The sequence below is a fragment of the Tilletiopsis washingtonensis genome (genome assembly GCF_003144115.1).
Source record: "Tilletiopsis washingtonensis strain MCA 4186 unplaced genomic scaffold FA09scaffold_10, whole genome shotgun sequence".
Lineage (NCBI taxonomy): Eukaryota > Fungi > Basidiomycota > Exobasidiomycetes > Entylomatales > Tilletiopsis > Tilletiopsis washingtonensis.
This window is the reverse complement of record NW_020312007.1, coordinates 370,992-394,740: the sequence shown is the minus strand read 5'-3', so window position 1 is coordinate 394,740 and position 23,749 is coordinate 370,992. Positions and strand designations below refer to the sequence as shown.

The window sequence follows — 23,749 nt, the reverse complement described above, 5'->3', positions numbered from 1 at the left end:
GCGGCAGTGGCACTCGCCGCTCTCCAGTAGCCTCCTCGTCTGCACAGACCCAGGCGTCGTCGTCGTCCTCGTCCAGCCTCGCCGGCGCCGCCTCCACTTCCAGCGCGGCACTGCCCAGCGCCCTCAATTTCGACATGACGGCGCAGGTCGCACTCGGCGGCAGCAGTGGGCAGGCCAATGGCAGCAGCAGTAATGGCCTGAACGGCAGCACTCATACCAATGGCGGTGCCGCAGCCTCCTCCAATGGCAGCGTCTCAAGTGCTGCCGCAGCGGTGCGCCCACGCGCAGACAAGGTGCTCGCAGACGACTCGCTCTTCCACCCGCTGTACGAGGGTAGCTCGCTGGATCGGCGCGAGCTCATCCGGCTGGCGATGCAGACGCTCACGGAGATGGGCTACGAGTGAGTCCTCGCTTGCCCATGCACACGCGCTGCCGCAGCGCTGAGACCTGCCTCTATCAGCGACTCGGTCCGAGCACTGCGGACCGAGACCGGCGTAGAGCTAGAGCACGACTCGATCGTCGCCTTCCGCACCGCCGTGCTGCAGGGCGACTGGCGCAATGCAGAGCCTCTGCTGCTCGAAGGCCTCACGAGCGGCGCCGCGCGCGTAGCAGCGCGCCAAGGCGCCGGTCGCTCTCGCATTGCCAGCAGTGGTGGGGCGGGCAGCACAAGTGCGCCGAACTTGGATGTGGCGCTTAGGGCGCCTGAGAGCAAGGGACTGGATGTGAGTGCTCTCGCCATGCGCGCATGCGGTATGGAGCTGAACAGGGCCACGCAGTCGATCAAGTTTCTGCTGCACCAGCAACGCTACCTTGAACTGCTCGAGGCGAGACAGACCAAGAAGGCCCTCTCGATTCTCAGGGAGCGATTGGCGCCGCTGAACCGCGGATCCGAGAGACTGCATCAGCTGTCGAGGTGAGTGAGATGCCGCGCCCACGGCGCAATCATCGGCTGAACACCCTGCGCCCCGGCTAGTCTGGTGATGTGCAGCTCGCCGGCTGAACTGAGAGCACGGGCGCACTGGGAAGGCACGGGAGAGACATCGCGGCGCAAGCTGCTGCAGGACATCGAGAGTGAGTGGAGCACTGCACACGCCCTTGCGCTCCCGCTGATGGCTGCCTCTTCAGGCGCCGTCTCGCCGTCCATCATGGTGCCCACTCGACGTCTCCCGGAGCTCCTGGAGCAAGCGCAGACGCTGCAAAAGCAGCGCGATGCCTTCTTCAACCTGCCCGCCGACGCCCATCTCTCGCTCTACGTCGACCATCGCTCTGACCGCTCCGTCTTTCCCACGCACACCAGCGCCATCCTCACGGGCCACGGCGCTGGCCAAATATGGGACCTGGCGTGGAGTCATGACGGCACGAGACTGGCGACGGCGGGAGGGAAGCAACTGCAGGCGAGCGACGAGGAATGCTTCGTTGTCGTGTGGCGGCCAAAGGTGAGCGAATGTGCCGCGCCGCACCCTCTCGTAGGCGCTGACGTCGTGCGCAGAACATCTCGTGGATCGAGCAAGGCTACGGCGAGGGTTGGGACATTGCCTCGCGACTCGGGCCGCTACGACACTCTATCTCGTGCGTGGCTTGGTCGCCGGATGACTCGATCATCCTCGCCACATCGGGCTGCGACGTGACGCTCTTTTGGCTGGCGGTGAGTGGCGCGAGGATGCGCTCTCAGGGGCGGGCCGCTAACGGACCGCTGCATCGTCACCCTCCGCCTTGTGCGCCTGGCTCCACAGACCGGACAGCGTCACCACATTCCCTCGGCGCACGAGTACATGATCGGCTCGGCCAGCTGGCTGCCCGACGGCAAGAGCTTCATCACCGGCGCCATGGACCACAAGATCGTCGTGCGGGTGAGCAATCTCCCAGCGCTGCAATCGCGGCGCCGTGCTGACGCGCATCTCGCGTCCCGCAGAATCTCGAGGGCAGCGTGCTCAACGTGATCAACCTGTCGCCCTTCCGCATCCTTGCGCTCTCCGTCTCGCCCGACGGCCGCACGCTCGTCGCAGTAGCCAACCGCACGCTGCCCAACAACGCCGCTTCCGCCGCCGCGCAAGAGTCACGTCGGCATGCTGCGCCCGCAGGCTCGTCGTCGACGGGCACGGGCTCGCAGGCGTCGTACAGCTACAGCGAGAGTCCCAGTCCGCTCTCGGCCACGCAGGGACATGCAGAGGATGGCGAAGAGGGCGCGGCGACGGGCGCTGCGGCGCCACTTGACCTTGGCGGCGGAAGCCGCACGCTCGGCGACGAGAAGAACCAGATCATCTTCTATGACTTACACAAGCAGGAGAAGCTTGGGTGAGACAAGCCCTACCGTGCGCGTCCGTGTCGCAGCAGCTGACTCCTCCACGCAAAGCTCGGTGTACATGTGGGACGAGATGATGAGCGTGTGCATCAGCGGCGACTCGCGCTTCGCGCTCATCAATGCGCGCCCGAGCGAGGCGCAGCTGTGGGACATGCAGACGCAGAGCCTGGTGGGCCGCTACAGCGGCCACAAGGCGGTGAACCTCGTCATCAAGAGCTGCTTCGGCGGCGCCGAGAAGAGCTTCGTCATCAGTGGCTCGGAGGGTGAGTGCCATCACGACAAAGTCAGCATGCCACACCTTGGCTCACATACCTCGCAGACGGCCACGTCTACGTGTACCACCGCGGCACGGGCAAGCTGCTGGAGCGTCTCTCGGGGCACGAGGGCCCGATCAACAGTGTGGCCTGGCATCCAACACACCACGCGCTCTTCGCCTCGGCCTCTGACGACTCGACGGTGCGCATCTGGACGCCGTCGGACATCGGCCGCTTCCGCGCCCTCAACGTCTCGGAGCGCGAGGCGGGCGATGCGCTGGCGTCGGGACGCAGGGGCGCGGTGGGCGCCATCAGCGGCGTCTCGTCACGAGCATACGGGCACGCTGCGTCGGCATCGACGTCGTCTGGCCCCACGCCGTTCCCATGGGAGCGCTCGCCGCACGCCGCGGCGAGCGACGACGACGCCGAGCTCTCGCTGCCCGCCGAGCCGAGCGACATGTTCATGTCCTCCTGACCTCGCTTCATCGCACTACCGCACCCGGATACTCCCATCGTCCTTAGACACTGTCCGCGCGCTTCCTCAGACATACTACCCCCACATCTCACTCTGACTCGTCTGCTCGTTGTGCGTGAGTGAGGACTGGCGCGCCACGGCCCCGCGCGCGCGAAGCTCTGGCTCGCAGCGTTGAGAGGCATCCAGGCGCAGCCTTCTGCCTGTCTTGGCCAAGAATTACGAGCAGCAGGAGGCGATCACGTCGTTCACAGCATCGCCCGCGGATCGCACTGTTTCTGCGTTCTCCGCACGCTCATGCCCCTCAAGACGGTGTGACGCGACGTTACGATTGAACAGAGAGGAACAGGCGACCATAACGGATGCGGGACGGTGATGCCGTGGCAGAGAGAGCGCAGCGATATGCTTGCGCAGGGTATGGGACCAGGGCGCCGCCGTAGCGGGGAGAATGACGGAGAATGACGGAGTGGGTGCAGTCGTGCAGTCGAGCCGCAGAGATGCCGTGCGCTCAGAGGCTCTGCCTACATGACGAGGCAGTTGCAGCCGCCGCCGCCCGGCGCGTACGGGTCCTCCTTCTTGTCCACGGGGCCCCACACCGACGGCACGAGGACGTCGCGGGTCGTCTTGCAGTAGCGGATCAGGCTGGAGAGTAGGCGTGTCAGCAACTGCAGCATGCGGCAGGGGTGGGCTGACGCAGTTGCAGAGCGCGCGCATACGCTATCGATGCAGCCCGCTCGCCATCCTCCAGCTCGAGGCGAGCATGGCACGCTAGGCGACGCCCGCTCGCGGCCTCGCGCGAAGCGCTCTCGCCGAGCTCTCGGCCGCCAATCGCCTGCCTTATCGCAAACCAGCGTCTGGGCTAGTTCAGCAGCCCAGCGGCTTGGGCTACAAGCATCCGTAGACGGCGTCCCTGCTCGCCCCACTGCGCCGTCGCCTCGCCGATCCGAGGCGCTCAGGCCGCCCGTGGTGCCGAATGCTGCCCCGAAGACTGCCCCGGCTGCTGCTCATCGCCCGCTGCGCCGGGCTTCACTCTGCACACTCACCTGGCACTAGCTTCGCTCACGCGCACGCGCGGGCGCTCGAGGTCGTCGCGCAGGCGTGCGTTGTGCTCCGTGAGGCGGCGCAGCTTGAGCTCGGACATGCTCTGCTTGTGCGCGCGCGGCGCGGCCGGCGACGACATGTGGGCGGTGCGCTACGGACACGAGAGGAGCGGCGCAAAGGGTGGGTTCGGTGCGCGGTGGAACGTGCGTGGATGCTGCAGGGAGATGTGCGAGACGACGAGGATGAATGAGAGGTGATGGTGAGAGACGCACGTCCGAGCACATCGCCGCGCCGCGCATGAGGCCACGCCGAGGCGCGCCGCGCGCGCGCGCGGGCGCGCGCTGCTGGCGTGCCCCCGATGCCTGCCCCGCCCTGATGGCCGTGCCTGGTTTGTCCCTCGAGCGGCGCCCGCGGTCACGTGCCGGACCCCGCCTACCCACCGACCCTCGTCCTTCCTTCCGTTGCGCAGCTGCTCAGAGCAGCACACCGTAGAGGAGGATGTGCTCAATATCATGACATGTCCTGCCTGTGTCGATGGGTGTGAGCTCGAGTCGCGGCAATGCCAAGATGGGGCCTCCGTCGGTGCGCAACGTTCTGAATTGCATGCGGCGCCCGGGTGAGCAAGCGAGCTGTGCTTTCTCTCCCGCAGGTCAGACGTGCTTCAGATCTCGACTTTGACCTACATCGACTCTTGAGAAGATCTATCAGAGCGATGCCAGCCCAGCGCCGGCGATAATGGTGCAGATGCCGTGCTCTGAGCATCCGGACTTGGCAGACCGACGCATGCGTGCACGGAGAGCCTCACTGCGCACAGTAAGGTGCCCGGCGCTCGAAGCATCTCCACAGGCTATGCTTCGAAGCTTAAGGATCGACCCTATCCTCTTCGCCAGCCCAAGCTCTGTAACGCCCAGCAGTCCCTTCGCCACCGAGCGAAGGTCTGAAGCGCATGCTCTCGGCGTACCCGTGCGTCGTTGAGCCACCCAAGGCTCGCTCTCACGCCGCCGACGTGCAGCGAGCGAGCTGCTCACGCAGCGCCAGACCGCAGAGCACCGCATCTGAGCCAGCCTCGTGACCCACGGCCATCCGAGCGCTCCACCTAAGAGCCGACATCAGAGCGGCCGCGGCACATCGGGCCCTTGAGCTGGCGGCACTCGCGCCCGTGTTCCGGTGCTCTGCAGCCCCTATTTCGCATGCACCGCGAACTTGCGGCACAACCGCCCGCCGTCGGTGCCGCCGCCGCGTGTGGCACGACAAGCCGAGCCCACGCACGCCGTACCTCACCTCGGCCGCTGGCTATCGCCTCGCCTCGGCCTCGCAGCTGCATGCTGCTTCTTCTTCGCTGGCTCCTGCACCGAAGTTCAGACCTGCGTGCTGCAGCAGAGGCAGCAGAAGCGAGCGCCAGCAAGCTGCCGCGGCACCGGCCTGGGTGCTGCGGCTGCGGCAGCGACGTGCCGTCAAGCATGAAGGCACAGGCAGGCCGCCGCAGGCGGCAGGGTCGCGTTTTAGCGCTTCGGCACAGCCTTTTTCGCGGCTCAAGGGTGCCGCACAAACGCAGCGCTCAGCGGTGCCGAGGTGAGCGAGAGGGCACGATTGCGGTGACAGCAGAACCGCCTCTTGATCGCGCGCAGCTCCTCGGCCCTCAGAGGGCACGGCAGCGGCACACGGCGGCAGCGCCGAGGCTGCGGGCGGTCAGGTGAGCGGCGATGATCGGCGCTGCGCACCCTCGGCGCAACGTGCAGCCATCAGCAGGAGGGCAGCGGAGCGGTCCGCAGCCGACGGCGAGGCGCAGTGCAGGGTGCACGCCGCTACGGCAGCGGATGCGGCACTCGCTCGGGCCCGGCCGCCGTCACAGCGCAGCGCCTGCCACTCTCGCCTGCCAGCCAGAGGACTCAGCGGCAGAGCGAGCTCTGCGCTTTGCTCTCTCTGCTCGCTTCGACGGCACGCAGAGCTGCGACGCACGACGCTCTCGAGCCATTCTGGATGCATGCGCTCGGGCATTGAGGCCTCGTGCCAAGCTGTCTTCTGCGGCGGCGGCTGCACAGCCCTCCAAAAAGACGCACTCGCGGCCCCTAAGGCACGGCCGAGGCGCTGGCAAGGGGCGCGTCAAGACAGCTCATGCGCCTGACGTGGTGACGCTGCGAGGTGCACCTCTCTCCTCTCGTGCTGCCGCCGAGCCGCTCCGGGCGCGGCCGCCGTTGTCGCACGCCCGCCGCGCCGTGCCGAGAGGGGCGCTTTGCCGTCATGCGCTGCCGTGCGCCGCGAGGGCAGGGCAGGAGGGCAGAGGACGGCGCGGCGCAGGGTGCTCGGCGGCGCGCACCGCCCTCCATCACGCGCGGCGCCGGCGCTCTCTCTGCGCCTGCGTGCTGCTGCGCTGCACCTCGCGGCTGTGGCTGGCCGGGCCCGCGAGTGTTTCCTCGGCGCGCCGCCGATGCTCCTCCTCTTCGCCTCTCCATCCTCCATCTCTGTCCGCGCCGCGCCCGACTCCTGGTTCCCTCGCTCGTCGTCTCACTCACAGGCGCGCATACCCGGCGCCGCGCCCCCAGCCGTGCGCACACGGCGCGTGTACCGCTCGCCAAACACGCTCCCTCTGCGTCGGGCGCGTGGACCCGTCTCGAGTCGCCTGGCCGTCGCTGCTCAGCGCTGAAGCAGCTGGCGCGTCGTCCGCTCCGTCTCTCTGCGCCACCTCCGAGCTTGGCCCTTCACCATGAATCCCTTCCACCAGGGCGGGCCGCCGCGCCAGCAGCAGCCGCTGCCGCAGCCGCCGCAACAGCAGCAGCAGCAGCAGCAGCAGCCGGGCGCACAGCAGCGCAGCTCGCTGCCGCCGCTCGTCATGCCCGGCCGCGGCCAGCCGGCACAGGGCCCGCGCGGCATGTCGTCGCCGCCGGCGCAGGGCTATGCCTCGCCGCCGCAGCCGTACGACGACCGCATCGGCGGCAGCTTCTCCCACTACGCGCCGCGCGGCCCCGGCATCGCCTCGCCGCCCATGTCGCCGCCTGGTCAGCAGCGCCCCGGCATGGGCCCGGCCACCGTCTCCTTCCAGGAGCAGAACCGCCCGTTGCGGCAGCAGCCGCAGCGCTCGGGTCCGTCGCGCGAGTCTATCAAGAAGGCCGACATGGGCCCGCGGCGAGGCAGCGCGGCGACGGGCGTGTCCGAGATGCCCGAGCTGAGCCGCAGCATCAGCGGCGGCATCGGCAACGCCACGGGCAGCCACTCGCTTGACCCCGAGATCGGCTTTTCCGGCGCCAACGCCAACTTCCGCCGCAAGAAGTCGCTCGTGCGCCCCGACCGCGAGCGCATGGACCCGAGCCATCGCCAGTGGTACTACCGCAACCACGCCGCGCAGATGGACGCCGTCGATGCGCAGGGCCGCGCGCCCGGCTTCAGCTACATGCCCTCGACGACGGGCCACCTGCCGCAGCACGGCGCGGCGCTGCCCGGCTCGGGCATGGCCAACATGCAGGGCCCGGGCGGCGGCCTGAGTGGCCTCGGCATGGCGCCGATGCCGCAGGGAGCGCTTGGCGGCCCGCCGCACAAGGGCATGCCGGGCCTGCCGCAGAACATGCCGCCCGGCGGTCTGGGCCGGCCTGCGCCCGCCACTGGCCTGCGCCGCGGCAAGTCGATCCTCGGACGCGAGGAGGACCAGGTGGAGACGGGCATCAATCTGCTCAAGCGCGGTGTCAGCCTGCGCCGCAGCCGCTCTTCGCAGCGCAAGGACGGCGTGCCGCCGCCAACAGCGTTCCCCGACGGCTCGCGCCGCTCGCACATCGCGCCCGGGCCCGTCGGCCCGTGGATGATCTACTGCTACGTGCTGACCATCTGCTGCCCGGGCCCGTTCCTCTCCGTCTTTGGCATCAAGACGCCCGAGCAGCAGCGCGCATGGCGCGAAAAGATCGGCATCATCAGCATCATCATTGCGGCGATGAGCTTCGTGGGCCTCCTCACCTTTGGCTTCACGCAGGCCGTGTGCAACACCAGCGCGACGCGCTTCCAGGCCGGCGACATCGACTCGGGCTCGAGCGTCGCGCACGGCTACGACTACGACTTCAACAACTTCTTCCACCCGCAGGTCTCACCGTTCGACGCCAACGGTCCGTTCAACCGCTCGAATCCCGCGTACTCGGAGCCGTGGTCGACCGGCGGGCGCGACGTCAGCATGCTCTTCCAGCAGGTCGGCGGCCAGTGCACGCAGTATCTCACCAACACCAACGGCGGCGGCCAGCCCGCGTCGTACTTTCCGTGCGCCGTGTACAACCAGGACGCCACCGTGGCGGCGACCAACGACACGTGGTGCCATTCGCAGCAGGTCTCGTCGCGCTTCCTGCGCCCCGAGAACGGCATGCGCAAGGGGCAGGTCTCGTACTCGTGGGACCAGGTGGCGGCGCCGCGCGCCAACCTCGTCGTCTGGAAGGGCGCCGTGCTGGACCTGAGCCGTCTGGCGCGCCTCAACACGGGCATCAACAAGCCGGCGCTCTTCGACCAGCTGCGCACGCGCAACGCCACGTTTGCCGGCCGCGACGTGACGGCACAGATCATGCGCACGGAGCAGGACGGCGTGTTTGACTGCATCGAGCAGCTGACGCGCGTTGGCTTCGTCGACTCGAAGAGCATCGGCTGTGTCGCCGCCGACGTCGAGCTGTACGTCTCGCTCGTGTTCATCATCGGCGTCGTGTCGATCAAGTTCCTCATGGCCGTCATCTTCGGCTGGTTCCTGAGCTGGCGCCTCGGCAACTACAGCAACGAGACGTACGAGGAGCGCATGAAGCGCGCCGCCGAGATCGAAAAGTGGTCCAACGACATCTACCGCCCCGCACCGGCGGCCTACCGGCCCAACGTCAAGAAGCACCGCTCGTTCCTGCCCAAGACGAGTCGCTTCTCAACTGGCAACGCACTCGCACTCGGCGGCCCGCCGCCGAAGCCCGGCGCGCGCACAATCATGAGCGAGAAGGGCGCCTTTTCCAGTTCGGCGCCCGGCAGCGGCAACGGCAGCGTGGCCGGCTCGCGCAGCCCTGCGCTGCGCGCCGGCCGCATCGGCGGCATCGGCTCGCCCAGGAGCGGCAGCCCGCCGGGCTCGCCGTCGCTGCATGGCGCGCGCAGCTCGGCCTCGCTCGTGCAGGGCGGCGTGGGCCACTTCCAGGGCTCGTACGGCCACGGCGGCTCGCGCCGCTCAAGCTTCTCGAACCCCGACTCGTCGCCGGGCCTCGGCACGAGCAGCACGATGGGCGCATGTCCCTTCCCGCTGCTCAACGTCGTGCCGCAGCCGCCGGCCGACTACCAGCCGTTCAATTTCCCGCTGGCGCACTCCATCTGCCTCGTGACCGCGTACAGCGAGTCGTTTGAGGGCCTGCGCACCACGCTCGACTCGCTGGCGACGACCGACTACCCGAACAGCCACAAGCTGCTGCTCGTCGTCGCCGACGGCATCGTGCGCGGCGCCGGCTCGGACATTTCGACGCCCGACATTGTGCTGAGCATGATGAAGGACTTTGTCGTCGCGCCCGAGGAGGTCGAGGGCAACTCGTACGTCGCCATTGCCGACGGGCACAAGCGGCACAACATGGCGAAGGTGTACGCGGGCTTCTACGAGTACGACGACGAGACCGTCGAGCGCAGCAAGCAGCAGCGCGTGCCCATGGTGCTCGTCGCCAAGTGCGGCTCGCCGCTCGAGGCCGACTCGGCCAAGCCGGGCAACCGCGGCAAGCGCGACTCGCAGGTCATGCTCATGGCCTTCATGCAGAAGGTCATGTTCGACGAGCGCATGACGACGTTCGACTACGAGTTCTTCAACTCCATCTGGCGCGTCACGGGCGTCAGCCCGGACCACTACGAGATCGTGCTCATGGTCGACGCCGACACCAAGGTGTTCCCCGACAGCCTCAGCCGCATGGTCGCGTGCATGGTCGAGGACCCCGAGATCATGGGCCTGTGCGGCGAGACGAAGATCGCGAACAAGACGGAGACGTGGGTGACGATGATCCAGGGTGAGCAGTGTGGCGGTGGCGCGGGAGTATCATGGCTGACATGTGCGCGCGCCAGTCTTTGAGTACTACATCTCGCACCACTCCACGAAGGCCTTCGAGGCGTGCTTCGGCGGCGTCACCTGCCTGCCGGGATGCTTCAGCGCGTACCGCATCAAGGCGCCCAAGGGCCCCAACGGCTACTGGGTGCCGATCCTGGCGAACCCGGACATCGTTGAGCACTACTCGGAGAACGTCGTGAGTAGTTGACTGCGGCGCATGTGCTGCGCAAAGCTAAGCGGCCTCTTTTCAGGTCGACACGCTGCACAAGAAGAACCTGCTGCTTCTCGGCGAGGACCGCTACCTGACCACGCTCATGCTCAAGACGTTCCCGAAGCGCAAGATGATGTTCGTCCCACAGGTGAGCCCGCCGCGCCCCGCCTGTCGCGAGCCATGGCTCACTTACCCCTCACAGGCCGTGTGCAAGACCATCGTGCCCGACACGTTCCGCGTGCTGCTCTCGCAGCGCAGACGCTGGATCAACTCGACGGTGCACAACCTGGCCGAGCTGGTGCTCGTCAACGATCTCTGCGGCACGTTCTGCTTCTCGATGCGCTTCGTCGTCTTCATGGAGCTGGCCGGCACGCTGGTGCTGCCGGCCGCCATCGCGTTCACCTTCTACGTCGTGGCGCAGGCCATCATCGCGTCCATCGACCCGAGCAAGGGCCCCGTGCCCGTCATCCCGCTCATCCTGCTCGGTGTGATTCTCGGTCTGCCCGGCCTGCTCATCGTCGTCACGTCGCGCAAGTTCGTCTACGTTGGCTGGATGGGCATCTACCTGCTCAGCCTACCCATCTGGAACTTCGTCTTCCCCTCGTACGCCTTCTGGCACATGGACGACTTCTCCTGGGGCGCCACGCGCATCGTGCAGGGCGACAAGGGCGGCGACCACAGCAACGCCGAGGGCAAGTTCGACGCCTCGCACATCACCATGAAGCGCTGGGGCGAGTTCGAGCGCGAGCGCCGCTGGAAGTCGGGCACGCACTCGCGCGACAGCACCTTTGACGTCATCCACCGCTCCGGCTCGCCCGAGCGCTCGGGCAGCACACGCTACAGCGTCGTCTCGTCGGACACGTATCACTCGAATGCCAACGTGCAGGACGCGGCCAACAATCGCCTGCTCGGCAATGCTCCGGGCGCGTACGAGTCGGACGCGGGCCACAGCAAGACTGGCTCGTCGTCGGGCGGCGCACGCGCTCGCCTCGACGCCGTGCCGCTGCTCGAGCTGCCTGCGCCGCTGGGTCCCGACGCGGCGAACAAGGCACGCGGCCTGCCCGCCAGCGGCACGCCCGGCTCCATCACCGTCGCACGGCCGCGCGAGCCGTCGCCTGCCGCGTCCAATCAGTCGCACAGCCACTCGTCGTACGCTTCGCGCCCGCCGTACGAGGCGTACCCGTCTCCCTCAGCCTACCACGACGATGAGGCTCGGCCGATGATGGCCTCGGCCACAAGCTCGCCCGACCCCGAGGCATCGCGGCCAGGCATGCAGCACATGATGATGGGCGGCAGCGGCGCCACGCTGGCCGCCGACCTGCAGCAGCAGATCCGCCACGGCAGCGTCTCGAGCGAGCAGCAGTACCCGGGCGTCAGCGAGGCGCAGTTCTCGCCCGGCTTCAGCGCCGAGCCGGAAGAGGACACGCCCGTCGCGCGCGGCCCGCCCGTCGTCAGCTCTCAGCGGCCTCGCGAGCCGCAGGGCCGGCTCTCGCGCGGCTTCAGCCTCGTCGACGACGGACCCGTGGCGTCGTCGCAGGGCGTGCGCCAGGTGACGCGCGGCGCCCGCCGCCAGTCGACGGCGGGCAACCATGGCCCGACGTCGCCCGGCAGCGTCAGCGGCTCCTCGGCGGCCCACGGCGGCGGCCGCGAGCGCTACTCTCGGCCCCAGTAATCGCCCTTCCGACGTGATCAGCTCGAGCTGAGCATATAATGTCTGCACTTCCTTGCCCCTTCCTTCACACCCAAGCAACCCCTATCTGTCTACCCCTCCTCGCACGCCCGCTTCCCGACCGCACTCTTAACGACGTTCCCACGGCGCTTGCTCGCCCTTTCCCGGCTCTCCCTTTGCTGGCTGAACAGCGACCGAGCTGCAGCACACGTAGGCAATCTAGACATGCCCCTCTCTCGCCGCGCAGACGCTGTGCGTGCCTCCGAGGCCATCCACTGGCCCGTCCTATCACCTCACACTCCACACACGGTCCCTGCTCTCGCGCTGCGCCCTCTCAATCACACGTCCATTCGCATCCGCTGGCGTGTGGATGTGACGCAGACCGCCGCTGCGCCTGAGTGCTGCGGCAAGGTGGAGTAAGAGTGTCCGCGGACCTGGTGCCCGCACCCGATCGCGAGCCGGCTTGTCCTCGTTTCTCGGCCTGTGTGCCGCATCCGTGCCTGACTGCCCTCTCCATCGGCGTGCTGCCGCGATTGCGCCTCGTCGCTGAATGCTGGGCAGAAGCTGCCGCCTGTCCGAGCTGCCGCTTGGGATGAAGGCTGCTGCTGTCGGCGACCGAAGTGCGCTAACTTGATAGACGTCGCGCTAGCGGGCCGGCGGCCAGCACGAGGCGTGCCCGGAGTCCGCTCGGCAGGTGGGCTCCTTGTGCTCGACTGCAGCATCGGCAGCCGCCGAGCACGTCGCAGCGCCGCGATGCAAGGTCGTCGACCCGGCATTCCAGCCGATGCTAAGGAACAGTCTTGGCCTCCTGGGCGTCGTGCTGCCCTGCCCGCTCGGCGCGCGGCATGAGGCCCGCTCGAAGCACTTCAGCGACGCTCGGCCACCAAGTCACTCGACTCTCCTCTACATCCTTGGAAGCACGCCGGCACGAAGGCACACTCAGGGTTGGCCGCTCTGCCAGGCGCATCGGGAAGGCACGACCATGCAGCAGCAGCGCGCACCTCGAGGCGCATGGCAGCTGCACCTGATGCTGCCGCCGTGCAGCTGCTGCCGTCGACCGTCACAGCACGGCGTGTGAGTCGAGTGCCGCGGCCCGTGTTCGTCGGCATCCGTCGTGCTGCTCGGCACCTCGCAAGCATGCTCCCGAGCTCTGGCTGCACACAAGCGCCTGTGTGCTGGTGCCTCTTGTCTGTGGGCTGCGAGTGCACCTGGACGCTGCTGCAGGCTGTGCTCGCCTTGCCCCTCGCCTTGCGCGATGGACCGCGCCGTGCCTGACCCTGCCCGGCCACAACGTCTCCCGCCGTCGCATCAACGCTGCATGGTCCACGCCGAGCCGCCGTGCCGTTGCATCGTCCGACGGCCGTCACTTGCCTCCGCAGCCGCGCGCTACTGCCTTTCTGCTCTGTTGATCCGCCGCAACAAGCACGCCCACGCTATCTGCATCGCTGCTGTCCTGCGAGCATGCATCTGCCGGCGAGTCGCTGCCGCTGCGAAGCCAGCTCGCACTCTTAAGAAGGTGGCCGTCCTCACAAGCCAGCACGCGCACCCATCCACGATCCTCGCAGACTATGTCCCACCCTCTGTCAGCCCCCGAGCTTGCGGCACTCTCCCCTCGACGTGCCCTGCGACTTCCATCTCCAGCAGGACACGCAACGCTACCGCGCGCAGAGACAGGGGTCAGACATCGCTGCATTGCTACTCTGACGGCCGCCAGGGTCGGTCAGGCGGGCTCGGCCGACGGCGCGGCACGGGATGCGCCGGGCCGTCGCGCTGCGCCAAGTCCTCCTCGCCGCTGCTGCGCCGTCGTCCGATCGACGCCAGCGGCGGCAGGCTGAGCGGGTTGAGGCCCGGTAGGCGTGACGACGCAGCGGCAGGGGCATCGGGACCCAGGCCCGGCGGACCACTCGCACCTCCGGGCCACCACGGCGAGGAGCGCATGTTCAGCGCCTGGTGCAGCGGCGGCAAGTTGATCGTCGAGCTCGTCGAGGCCGGACCTGTCCAGCCTGCGTTGCGAAGACGCGGCGGCGAGGGCACCATGGGCGGCCTTGCGCTGAATGGCAGCGCAGATGCCTCGAACAGACTGCCCGACGCCGAAGCTCCGCGTTCCTCGGCGTACTCAGACGACGACGACGGCGGCCTGTCCGAGGAATTCGACGAGCGCGACAGCGGCGGCCGCATCGCCATATCCTCCGAGCGGTGGATCGACAAGCGTCTAGCCACATTCCGGGCATCGGGCATCGGGCCAGACAGCGTGCGCTCGTCGCGCTTCAGGTCGCGGCCAGACGAGGCATGACGGACATGCACCGGGCTGCTCGAGCGGCGCGACATGTGCCTGCGAGGAGAGGCACGGTCCACCAGGCCCGGGTCGGACGGATGCACGAGGCCGCTCGGACGAGCGCCGAACTGCTCTGCACGACGGTCGTGTATGGCGTGCTGATGTGCAGCCTCGCTCGCCGGCCAGCCAGCGTGGTAGGTGGAGACAGGCGGCATGGCGGCAGAGCTGCTCTGGCCGGGCAAGCTCGCAAGAGGTCTTGGTGCCGAGGTGCTGCGCTCGGCACCGTAGACTCGCTCGGCATCATCGTCGGCCAGGGAGCTACTCTCGGCGTCGTAGCTGTGCGGCATGGGCGCATCGGTCTTGCTCCGGCGTGCGCGAGGCTTGAAGCCGTCTTGCTTCAGGCTGGTGGGCGACAACGTCAGCTCGCCGTCGCATATGCCGCCAGCCATCGCGCTCACCTGATGGGTCGCGGTCGGCCCTTCGTCCGCTCGAAGAGGCCGCAGGCATTGCCTGTCGAGTAGAACGGTGAGCATGGGCACTCTCGCAGCTGACAGCTTCGCTCAGGACTCACACATGAGGCCGCCACGGCCGTCGCGGCGCCAGAGCGGCGTCGCAGTCGTGAAGCAATTGCTGCACGTCGGATTCGAGTGGCTGATGCGGCTTGGGTAGCGCACGACAGGCGCCGCCTCTCGCTCGACGCTGCGGTGCACCGGCACGGCGTCGCGCCCGTCTGGCTGCGGCATCATCGGCATGCGCGGGCCCTCGCGCGGAGACATGTTCGACGACGACGGACGGCTGGCAGGCTCGCGTGCGGCGTACGACATGTGCGGCGAAGGCGACGCGCTAGGCACCGGAGCAGAACTCGGGCCCGGCACGTCGTAGCGAGGCGCCATGCCATGCGGGTGGAAGGGCAGTGCAGGGTCAGACGCAACGCCATGCAAGTGTCGACCGGCTGCGTGAGGCAGCGGCGGCGGTGGCAGCCACTGCACAGGACCAGCAGGGCCACGATGGCTCTGGTAGGCTCTCATGTCGACTGGCCCAGCAGCAGCCATGTGGCTGGCTCGAGAAGTTGGCGGGCTGTAGGTGCCGTCGTAGCTCGCGGGAGCGTAGCGTCGATCGTCCGCCTCGAGGGGCCGGCTCGGCTGGGTGCTGTCTTGAGGTCCGCGTGGGCGGCCTCGTTCGGCCATCGGGAAGCCACGCAGACGTGCCTTGTCTCAAGCTCAGGACAAGGCTTGGGAAAGCGCTTGTCAAGTCAAGAGGACAAAAGCAACGACGAGACGGGCAAAATTTCTCGAGGTCGAGCACCAGACGGCAACACGGCAAGCGAGGAGCTGCAGGACGGCACAATGAGACAATCAGCACGGACCATGGACGGCGAGCGCTTCAAGTGACCTTACCCGCTTGTATGTTGCTCCAAGACGGTCAAGAAGCGTGAGGAACAGTGCTCAGCCGCCGGTAGGATGAGCGCAAGATGTCCGCAAATGAGGCGAGAAGCTAGCAGAGGTGGAAGGGTCTCGACGAGAAGAGAGGGAACAGGGACGTGTGGCGGCTCGGAGCAGCCAGATCGGGCACGAAGAAGGCACGACGCAGAGAGGCGCAGACGCGCAGAGGAGGGCCAAGGGCGGCACGAGGACGGAGAGAAGCGCCGAGAGCGGCGGAGACAAGAGGGCGAGGACCGAGAGCGGTGCAGAGGTGACGAGGACAAGGAGGAGGACGCGCTGAGAGCGGAGTAGCGGACGGAGCACGGCAGAGGTCAGAGGGTGGTGGGGACGAGCGAAGGAGTGGCGGCGGCGAGTCGACGGCGCGGCGTCCACATCGACGGAGGAGGGTATGATGAGGCGAGACGTCAGAAGCCAGGGGCCGAGTGGGACCGCATCATCCGTGATGGAGGAGCTCTGCCGTAAGAGCGAGGGCGCGAAGGCAAGAAGCGAGGTCGCGGGCGCAAGCACGGCGGCGAGGCGCTGGCGCTGCCGCCCGTCGTGGCGCGGCGTGCGCCCGAGCGCTGCATGCTGTGCGGAGGCCGGCGGCGGTGCAGCGGAGCGGCGGCGGCATCTTGCCGTCGAAGCCAGGGAAGGCCAGTTCCAAGCCAGATGCTGGGGCTCGCTGCTATGCGGCGCCTGCCGCGGCTGCATGAAGCGACGCTCGGCTTGCTGCCACACCCGGGCGCCGCTCGCAGCCCCTGCGCTGGTGCGGCGGCGGGTGCAGCAAGCTCGACGCCAGTTGCACCGCACCGCCCGAGGGGCAGGATCCGCGCGGCGGCGGCATCCTCATCAGCAGCCTCAGGCAGAGCGGCGACGCTTGCGCCGGTGCTGAGCGCTTGACGCTGCTGCCGCACCAGCGGTGCCGGATCGCGCTGCTCCTGCATGCTGCTGCATCTCGGCTTCGGCGGAGCTGCAGCATGCAGATGCTTCTCCCGGCCGCGCTCTCGGACCCATGCGTGCGGCGTGCGGAGGCAACCCGAAGCATGCCCGGCGAGTCGCCTCGGTCTCCACTTTCGTCCTGCCGCCGCGTCGCAGACACAGCGCCTGGACCGGGACCAGGCGAGCGGCAGAGAGAGCCAAGGACGCAAAAGCGGAATCGCGGAGGCACATGGGCGACTACGCAGGCAGCCTTGCAGCTCCACGGCCCATCGTGCAGCGTCACACACAGCAGCAGCAGCAGTCGGCCCGCTCAGCCACGCCCCCGTGCTGTGCTGTGCTGCATGCTGTCTCCGCTGCCCTGCACCTCGGGACAGGGACGTGCGATGGCGCCACGCGCGACACACCGACACGCTCCCCGCGTGCGCGCGACGCCAGCGCAGCATCGCGCAGCATCACACTTGCGTCTGCGAGGCACGCCAAGCGTGCATGCAGTGCGGCTAGCGCCGGGAAACATGCATGCACCGATGCGAGGCAGCCGCACCTGCATTAAGGAGCGGGCACATCTGGGCGCCTGGATGAACCTCAGCGGCAGCCGAGCCGCGGCACGGCAGCACGTCGGCACCGAGCGCAGCGGCGACGATGCCCCGGCCGTGCAGCGAGCACGGCCCTCGCAGCAGCGTGCAGCAGCGCAGAGCGCGCATGCGCAATCTGAATCTCATCCTCGAGCTCGCCGCCGATGCCGCGTCTGGCCCCGGCGTCTGTGTCGCTGCCGCCGGCGGAGAAGGCGAGGCGAGGCGATGCAATGCGATCCGCAGCGAGGCGAGGCTTGATTGATGCCGCTGACGAGCACACGACGATGACGGCACGTCTGCGCGCCGCTTCCGCAGCTTCCGCACCGCCAGACGGCAGCCACATCGGCGTTGAGTCAGATGCAGCCGGCGAATTGGACAGGGCCGTGATGCGGCGGCGGCGGCGTCGTCAGCCGCGAGCCGAAGAAAGGGTCTGGTCTGCGGGTTGCGGCGCGCGGCCGCTCGCCTGGTGCGGTGGACGGTGATGATCTAAGCCGGTCTTTTAGTGTGAGAGCCCGGCGTCGTGGCGCGGCTAGAACAGCGGCGCAGGCGCAGAGACGCAGCGGCCCAGCGGCGCTGCCTTCATGCTGTGTGTCGGGGCAGCGGCGCAGGAAAGACAAATTCACGCCGTTCCCGGACACTGTTCCCGCGCAGAGGGGGGATCTCACGCCCCGGCGAGTGTCCGGGCGGCGGTCCACATGCCTCGGCGCCGCGAGTGCCGTGCCGGCAGCGCGGGTGCGGCGCTGTGCATCTCGCGTCTGCGCCCGAGCTGCCGGCGTCGGCCGCGGCTGCCGCTGCCACGCCTTGCTGCCCGACGTCCGGGATGGGCGCCGCCCCCGGCGTTCGGTCCTCAGCCACAGCGCCGCAGACGCATCGACGCAGCGACGCAGCACCGCCCGCTGCAGGCGGATGCACGCCGAGGGGCGCCGCGCCCGACGGTGCTGGCGCTGCAACGCTGGGCGCATCCGCCGGCCTGCTGCCCAGCCGTTGGGCCCTTCCTGGTTTAACCTTTAGCGCGGCCTCGTGGAGCGGCACGACGGGCGCATCTTGTTTGCAGCGTCAGACCAGAAGGGCGGCGTGCGTCAGGGCAGCTGCAGCATCCGCCGGCGCGGCCGCACCCGCGACGCCGACCCGCTGCGTCGGCCCTGCGTGCTCTCGGCATCTCTCCTGCCGCACCTGCGTCCTGCAGCTGCATCCTGCATCCTGCGGGCTGCTTCGGCCAGCGCGCAATCGGCGTGGCGGCCTCGCAGACGTCTGCTCCGCTGTGTTCAGGGAGACGCGCGCTCGACGCTGAGTCCCACGGCTTCTCCTCGCCGCAGCAGCGCCAGGCGGACGCGGCGGCGCACTCTTACTCGGCCGGCAGCTGGACGCGGCGCGTTGCGCGCCTAAGCCTCCGACGGCCGCCACCGGCATCCTTGCTCAGCGCTTCCTGCTCGCTCCTGCTCTGCATGCAGATATCGTCCGACGAGGGACGGGAAGGGCGCGGCGCTATGCAGGCTGCGCGGCGCTCGCCAGAGCAGCCGTCCATCACGCGCGCGCGTGTCAATCTGAAGAAGCGATCGCAGTTGCGCCTCCAACATTGCCGGCGCGTGCGGGCCAATGTGCGGCCAAGGCGCTCCTGTCCTCGGCGCCAAGCTGGTGGTGCATCGCGCCAACGACGACGACGATGCCGGGCGGCGTACGCCCGTCGCCAGCACCGGGCCGGCGTGGCCGGTCGCTGGCCGCGACGTTCTCTGGTAACCTATTTCTCTCCATTCTGCGAAGGGAGACGCTCGTCGCGCGCGGTCTTTCACGCCACGCTCGGGACATTTGTCTTGTCTCCGACAGCGGGAAGGTGATATCTCGCGAACAGGGCGTCGCTGCCGCTGGTGCTGAGCTCTGCGTGTGTCACGGCGTGACTACCTCGAAGGGTCGCGCGCCCCGGGTATGCCCGCTCGCCGGCGCGCCTTCCTTCGCGTCGGCGCGGCGGCGCATCCCTGCTGCTGGCCGGTCTCACCTCGCTCCGGAAGTCTCTCTCGGCCGCATCAGCACCTCTCTCGGCCGGGTCCCGGCTCAATGGGTGCCATGGCGCATGAGAGCATCCCACGCTACATCATCTGGGACCCGACGAGCGGTCCGAGCGATCTGCCCAACGTGTCTCGTCTGCACCCTGGCACGTACCCGCAGCAGCTGGGCGGAGTGCCGTGCCTGGAACGTCGTCCACCTGCCTGAGGGCCTTTGATGCGCATGACCGAAGACTCGCCAGCGCTTCGGTCCCGCACAGCATGCAGAGGTCCCGCCCGCCGGGGCATTGTTGGGCATGCTCGGCGCTGCAGGGGCGTCCTGTGGGACGACGACGCACCCTGCTTCTGCGGCCGACTGCAGTGGTAGCGCATGGTGCGATCAGCTCCGCCGCCGCGACGCCGCCGGCACGGGACGTGGCTGCCGCTGCAGTACTCTGCACATGCTCACATGCCCACAAGCTCGATCGGCGCCACGAGCAACATGCGACGCCCACACCTTGCTGGTGCATGCTGCAGGGCTCGTCCTCGTGCTCGGAGTCGTCTGCTTGCCGCACGAGAGATGGAGAAGGGGCAGGCTTGTCGCACGAGAAAGCGCCGGCGGTGCAACGAGGACGTTCGACTGGGAGGGTCATTCGCAGCCAGCTTTGGGCGGAGTTCGCTCTGCTCTGGATGCAGCGAGGTCGGCCATTCTGATTTTCAGGAGTCGAGCCGGGTCGAGTCGCGGGTGACGAGGACGCTGCTGCGCCGGTCAATCACCGACGCGCGAGGCGGCGCCCGGACTCGGAGCGCGGCGCACGGCGTATGCTCGCGCAGCGTGGCGTCGCGTCGCTTGCGGTCCAGACCCAGGCCGCCTCGAGTGCGCCTCTCGGAGCGCTTCCTCGCACAGCTCGGCCACCGGTGGAGCATGACGAGGAGCGCTGGAGCCTCGTCTTAACGCACCTTTTAGGCACCAAGTGCATCAGACGTACCAGTGACATCAACGCTGTGCCTAGCCTTGCTGCAGCAAGCCGTGCGGACGATCAACCCGCTTCGGCATCGCGGCATCTCTGACGCCTGCCGTGCGTCGCTGGTCGTCGCTGCCCAGTCGCCATTTGCAGTCCTGCGTCTCCGTGCGCCCGCTCCGCTCGGCAAATGAATGATCTGCTCTCGCACCACACACACATGCCGAGCGGCCGATGAGCCGGGTGATCCGCGGATCGCTCGGCAAGGCCTCTCCGCAAGCGCGCGCGCACACGCTGTGCTGAAGGATGGCATGAAAATACGGTCGGCCAGGAGGTGCAGGTCGCATGAGAGGGGGGATGAGGGATGCAGCGGGACGGAGTATCGACGGATGAATGACCGTGCCGGCCAAGCAGTGGTCGGACACTTAGAGGTACAGGCCTGGGAGCCGGAAGATCATCAGCGATCAGACGGAGCATGACCTTGGTGCTGGCTAGACCCTCACCCTCTGGTGTGTTCTCCTTCTTCCGGTCGAGGACGCGCTCTCGTGCCGTGTCAAAGTCCTGTGATCGCCGAGTGTGAGTGCCACTGATTGAGCGCAGGCGGCGCTGCGCCGTTTGGCGTGAGCCGGAAGTCAGGGCACCGGGCTCACCTTCTTCGTCACGCGCATGCGCCGCTCGCGCAGAGCAAGAAGACCGGCCTCGGTGGCAAGCGACTTGATGTCGGCACCTGCGGGCACGCCGTGTGAGCTCAGACAGCTGGCAGACGGCACGTCGATTGCGCCATCGACTGGCAGCAGACTCACCGCTGAGGTCGTCCTTCGCGCTGACAAGCGCCTCGAGGTCGACGTCCTTGTCGAGGTTCATGCGGCTGGTGTGCAGCTGGATGATGCGCCTGAAAGTCCTGTGTCAGCGACGCGAGCGCGCAACGAGCACAGGCAGGGCTCTGACATCTTTGTCTTCGCGTCGGGCATTGGGAACTCGATCTTCCGGTCGATGCGTCTGCAGACCAGCACGTCAGCCTGGCACATGCGCTCCCAGCAGCAAGGGCCTCACCCTGGACGGATCAGCGCCGGGTCGAGGCTCTCAATGCGGTTGGTCGCCATGATGACCTTGACGTCGTGCCGCGTGTCGAAGCCGTCGAGCTGATTGAGCAGCTCGAGCAGCGTCCGCTGGATCTCGCGCTCGCCGCCGCTGCTGCTGTCGTACCTGTGATGGGAGCATGGAGGTGAGCAGAGGGTCCTAGGAACCCATGGGTCCACAACGCACCGCTTCGTGCCTACTGCGTCGATCTCGTCGATGAACACAATCGACGGTGCTCTGCGGCCGGACACAGTCAGCAGGACGCCGCGCGCTGCGCCAGCTTCGATACGCACTGCTCGTCGGCAACGCGGAAGAGCTCGCGCACGAGCTTCGGGCCGTCTCCCAGGTACTTCTGGATCAGCTCCGAGCCGACGACGCGCAGGAACGTCGCCGACGTCTGGTTGGCGACGGCCTTGGCCAGCAGCGTCTTGCCCGTGCCCGGCACGCCGTACAGGATCACACCCTTTGGCGGCTTGACACCCATCTCCTCGTACAGCTCGGGATGCGTCAATGGCAGCTCCACGGATTCCTGTGAGAAGGCGTAAGCAAGCGATGCAATCGGCGGCTCCGAGGTAGTGTATGGAGCTCGCAGCGGAGCACCGTGCTGGCAGCTGACAACCGCATTGCGCTCGCTGGCGCGCTGCGACCCCCGGGCTGTCACGAGATCGCCCACGGCTCCGCACGCGGCCTGCCGATGCCAGCCCTTCCCGCTGCGCCACCGGCACGACACATCGACACGCGTCTATGCGCCGCCACCTGGCGACACGGCTTGCTCGCGATCGCGGTCTGCCACGGCGCGTAGCAAACGCGCGACTGCCCATCCAGCGGAGCAGCTGCGCATCCTTAGCGCAGATGTGGCTCGACACTCACCTTGATCTCCTGGATCTGCGTCTCGAGTCCGCCCACGTCCGCATAGCTCTCCGTCGGCGCCTTGTCGAGCTTCATGACGCTGACCATCGGGTCGACGTCGTCGCCCAGCACGCCGACGATCGACATGGCCTTGTGGTGCAGCAGCACCGAGCAGCCCGGCTCGAGCAGGTCCTTGTCGACGAAGCTCATGATGGAGACGTAGTACTCGGGGCCCGTGGCGCTGCTGACGATGGCGTGCTCGTCGTCGATGATCTCCTCGAGCGTGCCGACGCCCATGGGGCTGCCGCGCAGGTCGTCGACCTGCGTGCGCTCCACGGCCGCCTTGTCCTCCTGCGGCTTGAGGCGCTCCTGGTTCTGCACGAACTCCTCCTCCAGCAGCAGGTGGTCCTTGATGCGCTCCATCTTGAGCAGCTTCAGCCGGCAGCGCGTCGTGGGGTGCACGGCCGGCAGCTTCGTCGAGGCGTCGGGCCCGCGCTTCTTCTTCTTGCCGACGCGCGTCGGCAGCGGCGGCTCCCACTTCTTCTGCCCGTCCTTCTTCTGTGCAGCGGGCGTGGGTCAGACGCCCGGCCCGTGCTGCGCCGTCAGTTCCTCCACCTGGCACGCACCTTGTCCTTGCCATCGCGGCCGGGGCGGCCCGCGCCGCCGCTAGGCGCCTGACCCATGAGAGGCGGTGCGCGGTGTGCGCGGCTGTGTCTGTCTGGTGCTAGCGACGGAGGGGCAGCGCAGCGGAGAGAAGCGGTTGTGCTGAGCGGTGTGATGGGAGTGGAGAAGGCGGCGGCAGCAGCAGCATGTGCGCCGTGCACGCGCGCCACAGCCAGCAGCAGCTGCGACGCGCGGCCTGTCACGTGCGTGCTCCCACGGACGCCGCCCGCTCCTGCCCGCTCCAGCCGCTGCGCGCATCTCCAGAGCCTGCCCTGGACGCCAAGCTCGGCTCGTCTTCGGATCTTTTGCAAGCAGAATTCCATGCGATGCGATACTAGCGATGTGGACTTATGCGAGTGCTCACGACGCTTAGCACGATACGGTCGTCCTCTCCATGCGCTGGATAACGTCCACGCGAGCGTTTCCTTTCAGGCAGCCTGCGTTTCCTTCAACGACGAAGAGCCCTTGCAGGCTGGTGATTCAACGACGGGCGACTGACTAGGTCAGCTTCAGTCATGTGCCGTGCGTAGCCCTGTCGTTCCAGCAAGTGATCTTGGGTAGACGTCGAGCGCTAGGTCAAAGGTCGGCTCAGGGGGCTCAGGGGCGTCCTGCCGCGAAGCTTCAACTCCGGCCTGCTGCCGACCCGCTCTCTACCTGCGTCTCGACACCAGCATCGGTCTGTGCCACCACGTAAGCTGGCGAATGAACAGCTCGCTGAGCAATCTCTCGCGCCCTCCCCAGCCGGCCGAGCGAGGAGAAGGCCGGCTCCCTGGACGACGAGGGGGTCGCGCGCGCAGCGTGCACAGCCAAGCCGCACCGCACTCTTTGTGCGCACTCGCTAGGGATTGGCGCTCCGCAGGCGAGGTGCCCGGACGCGGCAGGCGCACGACACTGGCGCCGTGCCCAGGGCCCATTCGGGCGCCGAGGGACGATGACGGGCCGGGTGGATGCGGCACGGGGCCTGTCTCGTGTCGCTCAGGGCTCACTTGACTCTTGCTTGCCGGCGGCGGGCGCTCTCAGGCCATCAGCTCATGCACGAGAGCG

General features: G+C 68.0%; 7 protein-coding genes across 7 annotated transcripts; 3 read left to right on the top strand and 4 right to left on the bottom strand.

Annotated features, from left to right (window-relative positions):
• Positions 1-134: 134 nt before the first annotated feature.
• FA09DRAFT_334239 (WD40 repeat-like protein) lies at positions 135-3,031 on the top strand (the record flags this gene model as incomplete). The annotated part of the gene is made up of 10 exons (XM_025743721.1): positions 135-400; positions 461-722; positions 777-913; positions 974-1,071; positions 1,126-1,436; positions 1,490-1,645; positions 1,743-1,850; positions 1,913-2,295; positions 2,354-2,565; positions 2,622-3,031. 10 exons carry the CDS (start codon positions 135-137, stop codon positions 3,029-3,031), a joined length of 2,343 nt encoding a protein of 780 aa, XP_025598498.1.
• A 296-nt stretch (positions 3,032-3,327) lies between these two features.
• On the bottom strand, positions 3,328-4,332 carry FA09DRAFT_329832 (putative guanine nucleotide-binding protein gamma subunit). Its single transcript, XM_025742347.1, has 2 exons — positions 4,072-4,332; positions 3,328-3,670 (listed from the first exon to the last, which is right to left on the bottom strand). Exons 1-2 carry the CDS (start codon positions 4,206-4,208, stop codon positions 3,550-3,552), a joined length of 258 nt encoding a protein of 85 aa, XP_025598497.1. The 5' UTR covers positions 4,209-4,332; the 3' UTR covers positions 3,328-3,549.
• A 751-nt stretch (positions 4,333-5,083) lies between these two features.
• Positions 5,084-5,952, top strand: FA09DRAFT_21923 (hypothetical protein). Its single transcript, XM_025739544.1, has one exon. The coding sequence runs from the start codon at positions 5,260-5,262 to the stop codon at positions 5,764-5,766; it is 507 nt and encodes a 168-aa protein (XP_025598496.1). The 5' UTR covers positions 5,084-5,259; the 3' UTR covers positions 5,767-5,952.
• A 600-nt stretch (positions 5,953-6,552) lies between these two features.
• Positions 6,553-12,323, top strand: FA09DRAFT_329830 (hypothetical protein). The gene is made up of 4 exons (XM_025742346.1): positions 6,553-10,047; positions 10,103-10,281; positions 10,337-10,444; positions 10,499-12,323. The coding sequence occupies exons 1-4, from the start codon at positions 6,774-6,776 to the stop codon at positions 11,966-11,968; spliced, it is 5,031 nt and encodes a 1,676-aa protein (XP_025598495.1). The 5' UTR covers positions 6,553-6,773; the 3' UTR covers positions 11,969-12,323.
• A 1,276-nt stretch (positions 12,324-13,599) lies between these two features.
• On the bottom strand, positions 13,600-15,525 carry FA09DRAFT_21763 (hypothetical protein). Its single transcript, XM_025739535.1, has 3 exons — positions 14,812-15,525; positions 14,699-14,750; positions 13,600-14,642 (listed from the first exon to the last, which is right to left on the bottom strand). Exons 1-3 carry the CDS (start codon positions 15,425-15,427, stop codon positions 13,661-13,663), a joined length of 1,650 nt encoding a protein of 549 aa, XP_025598494.1. The 5' UTR covers positions 15,428-15,525; the 3' UTR covers positions 13,600-13,660.
• A 3,609-nt stretch (positions 15,526-19,134) lies between these two features.
• FA09DRAFT_21755 (hypothetical protein) lies at positions 19,135-20,192 on the bottom strand. The gene is made up of 3 exons (XM_025739532.1): positions 20,112-20,192; positions 19,621-19,837; positions 19,135-19,527 (listed from the first exon to the last, which is right to left on the bottom strand). Exons 2-3 carry the CDS (start codon positions 19,802-19,804, stop codon positions 19,262-19,264), a joined length of 450 nt encoding a protein of 149 aa, XP_025598493.1. The 5' UTR covers positions 19,805-19,837; positions 20,112-20,192; the 3' UTR covers positions 19,135-19,261.
• Positions 20,193-20,538: 346 nt separating this feature from the next.
• On the bottom strand, positions 20,539-22,725 carry FA09DRAFT_338639 (putative RPT2-26S proteasome regulatory subunit; the record flags this gene model as incomplete). The annotated part of the gene is made up of 10 exons (XM_025744130.1): positions 20,539-20,552; positions 20,617-20,674; positions 20,764-20,840; positions 20,917-21,005; positions 21,062-21,112; positions 21,167-21,319; positions 21,380-21,430; positions 21,487-21,722; positions 22,064-22,600; positions 22,669-22,725. 10 exons carry the CDS (start codon positions 22,723-22,725, stop codon positions 20,539-20,541), a joined length of 1,323 nt encoding a protein of 440 aa, XP_025598492.1.
• Positions 22,726-23,749: the final 1,024 nt, after the last annotated feature.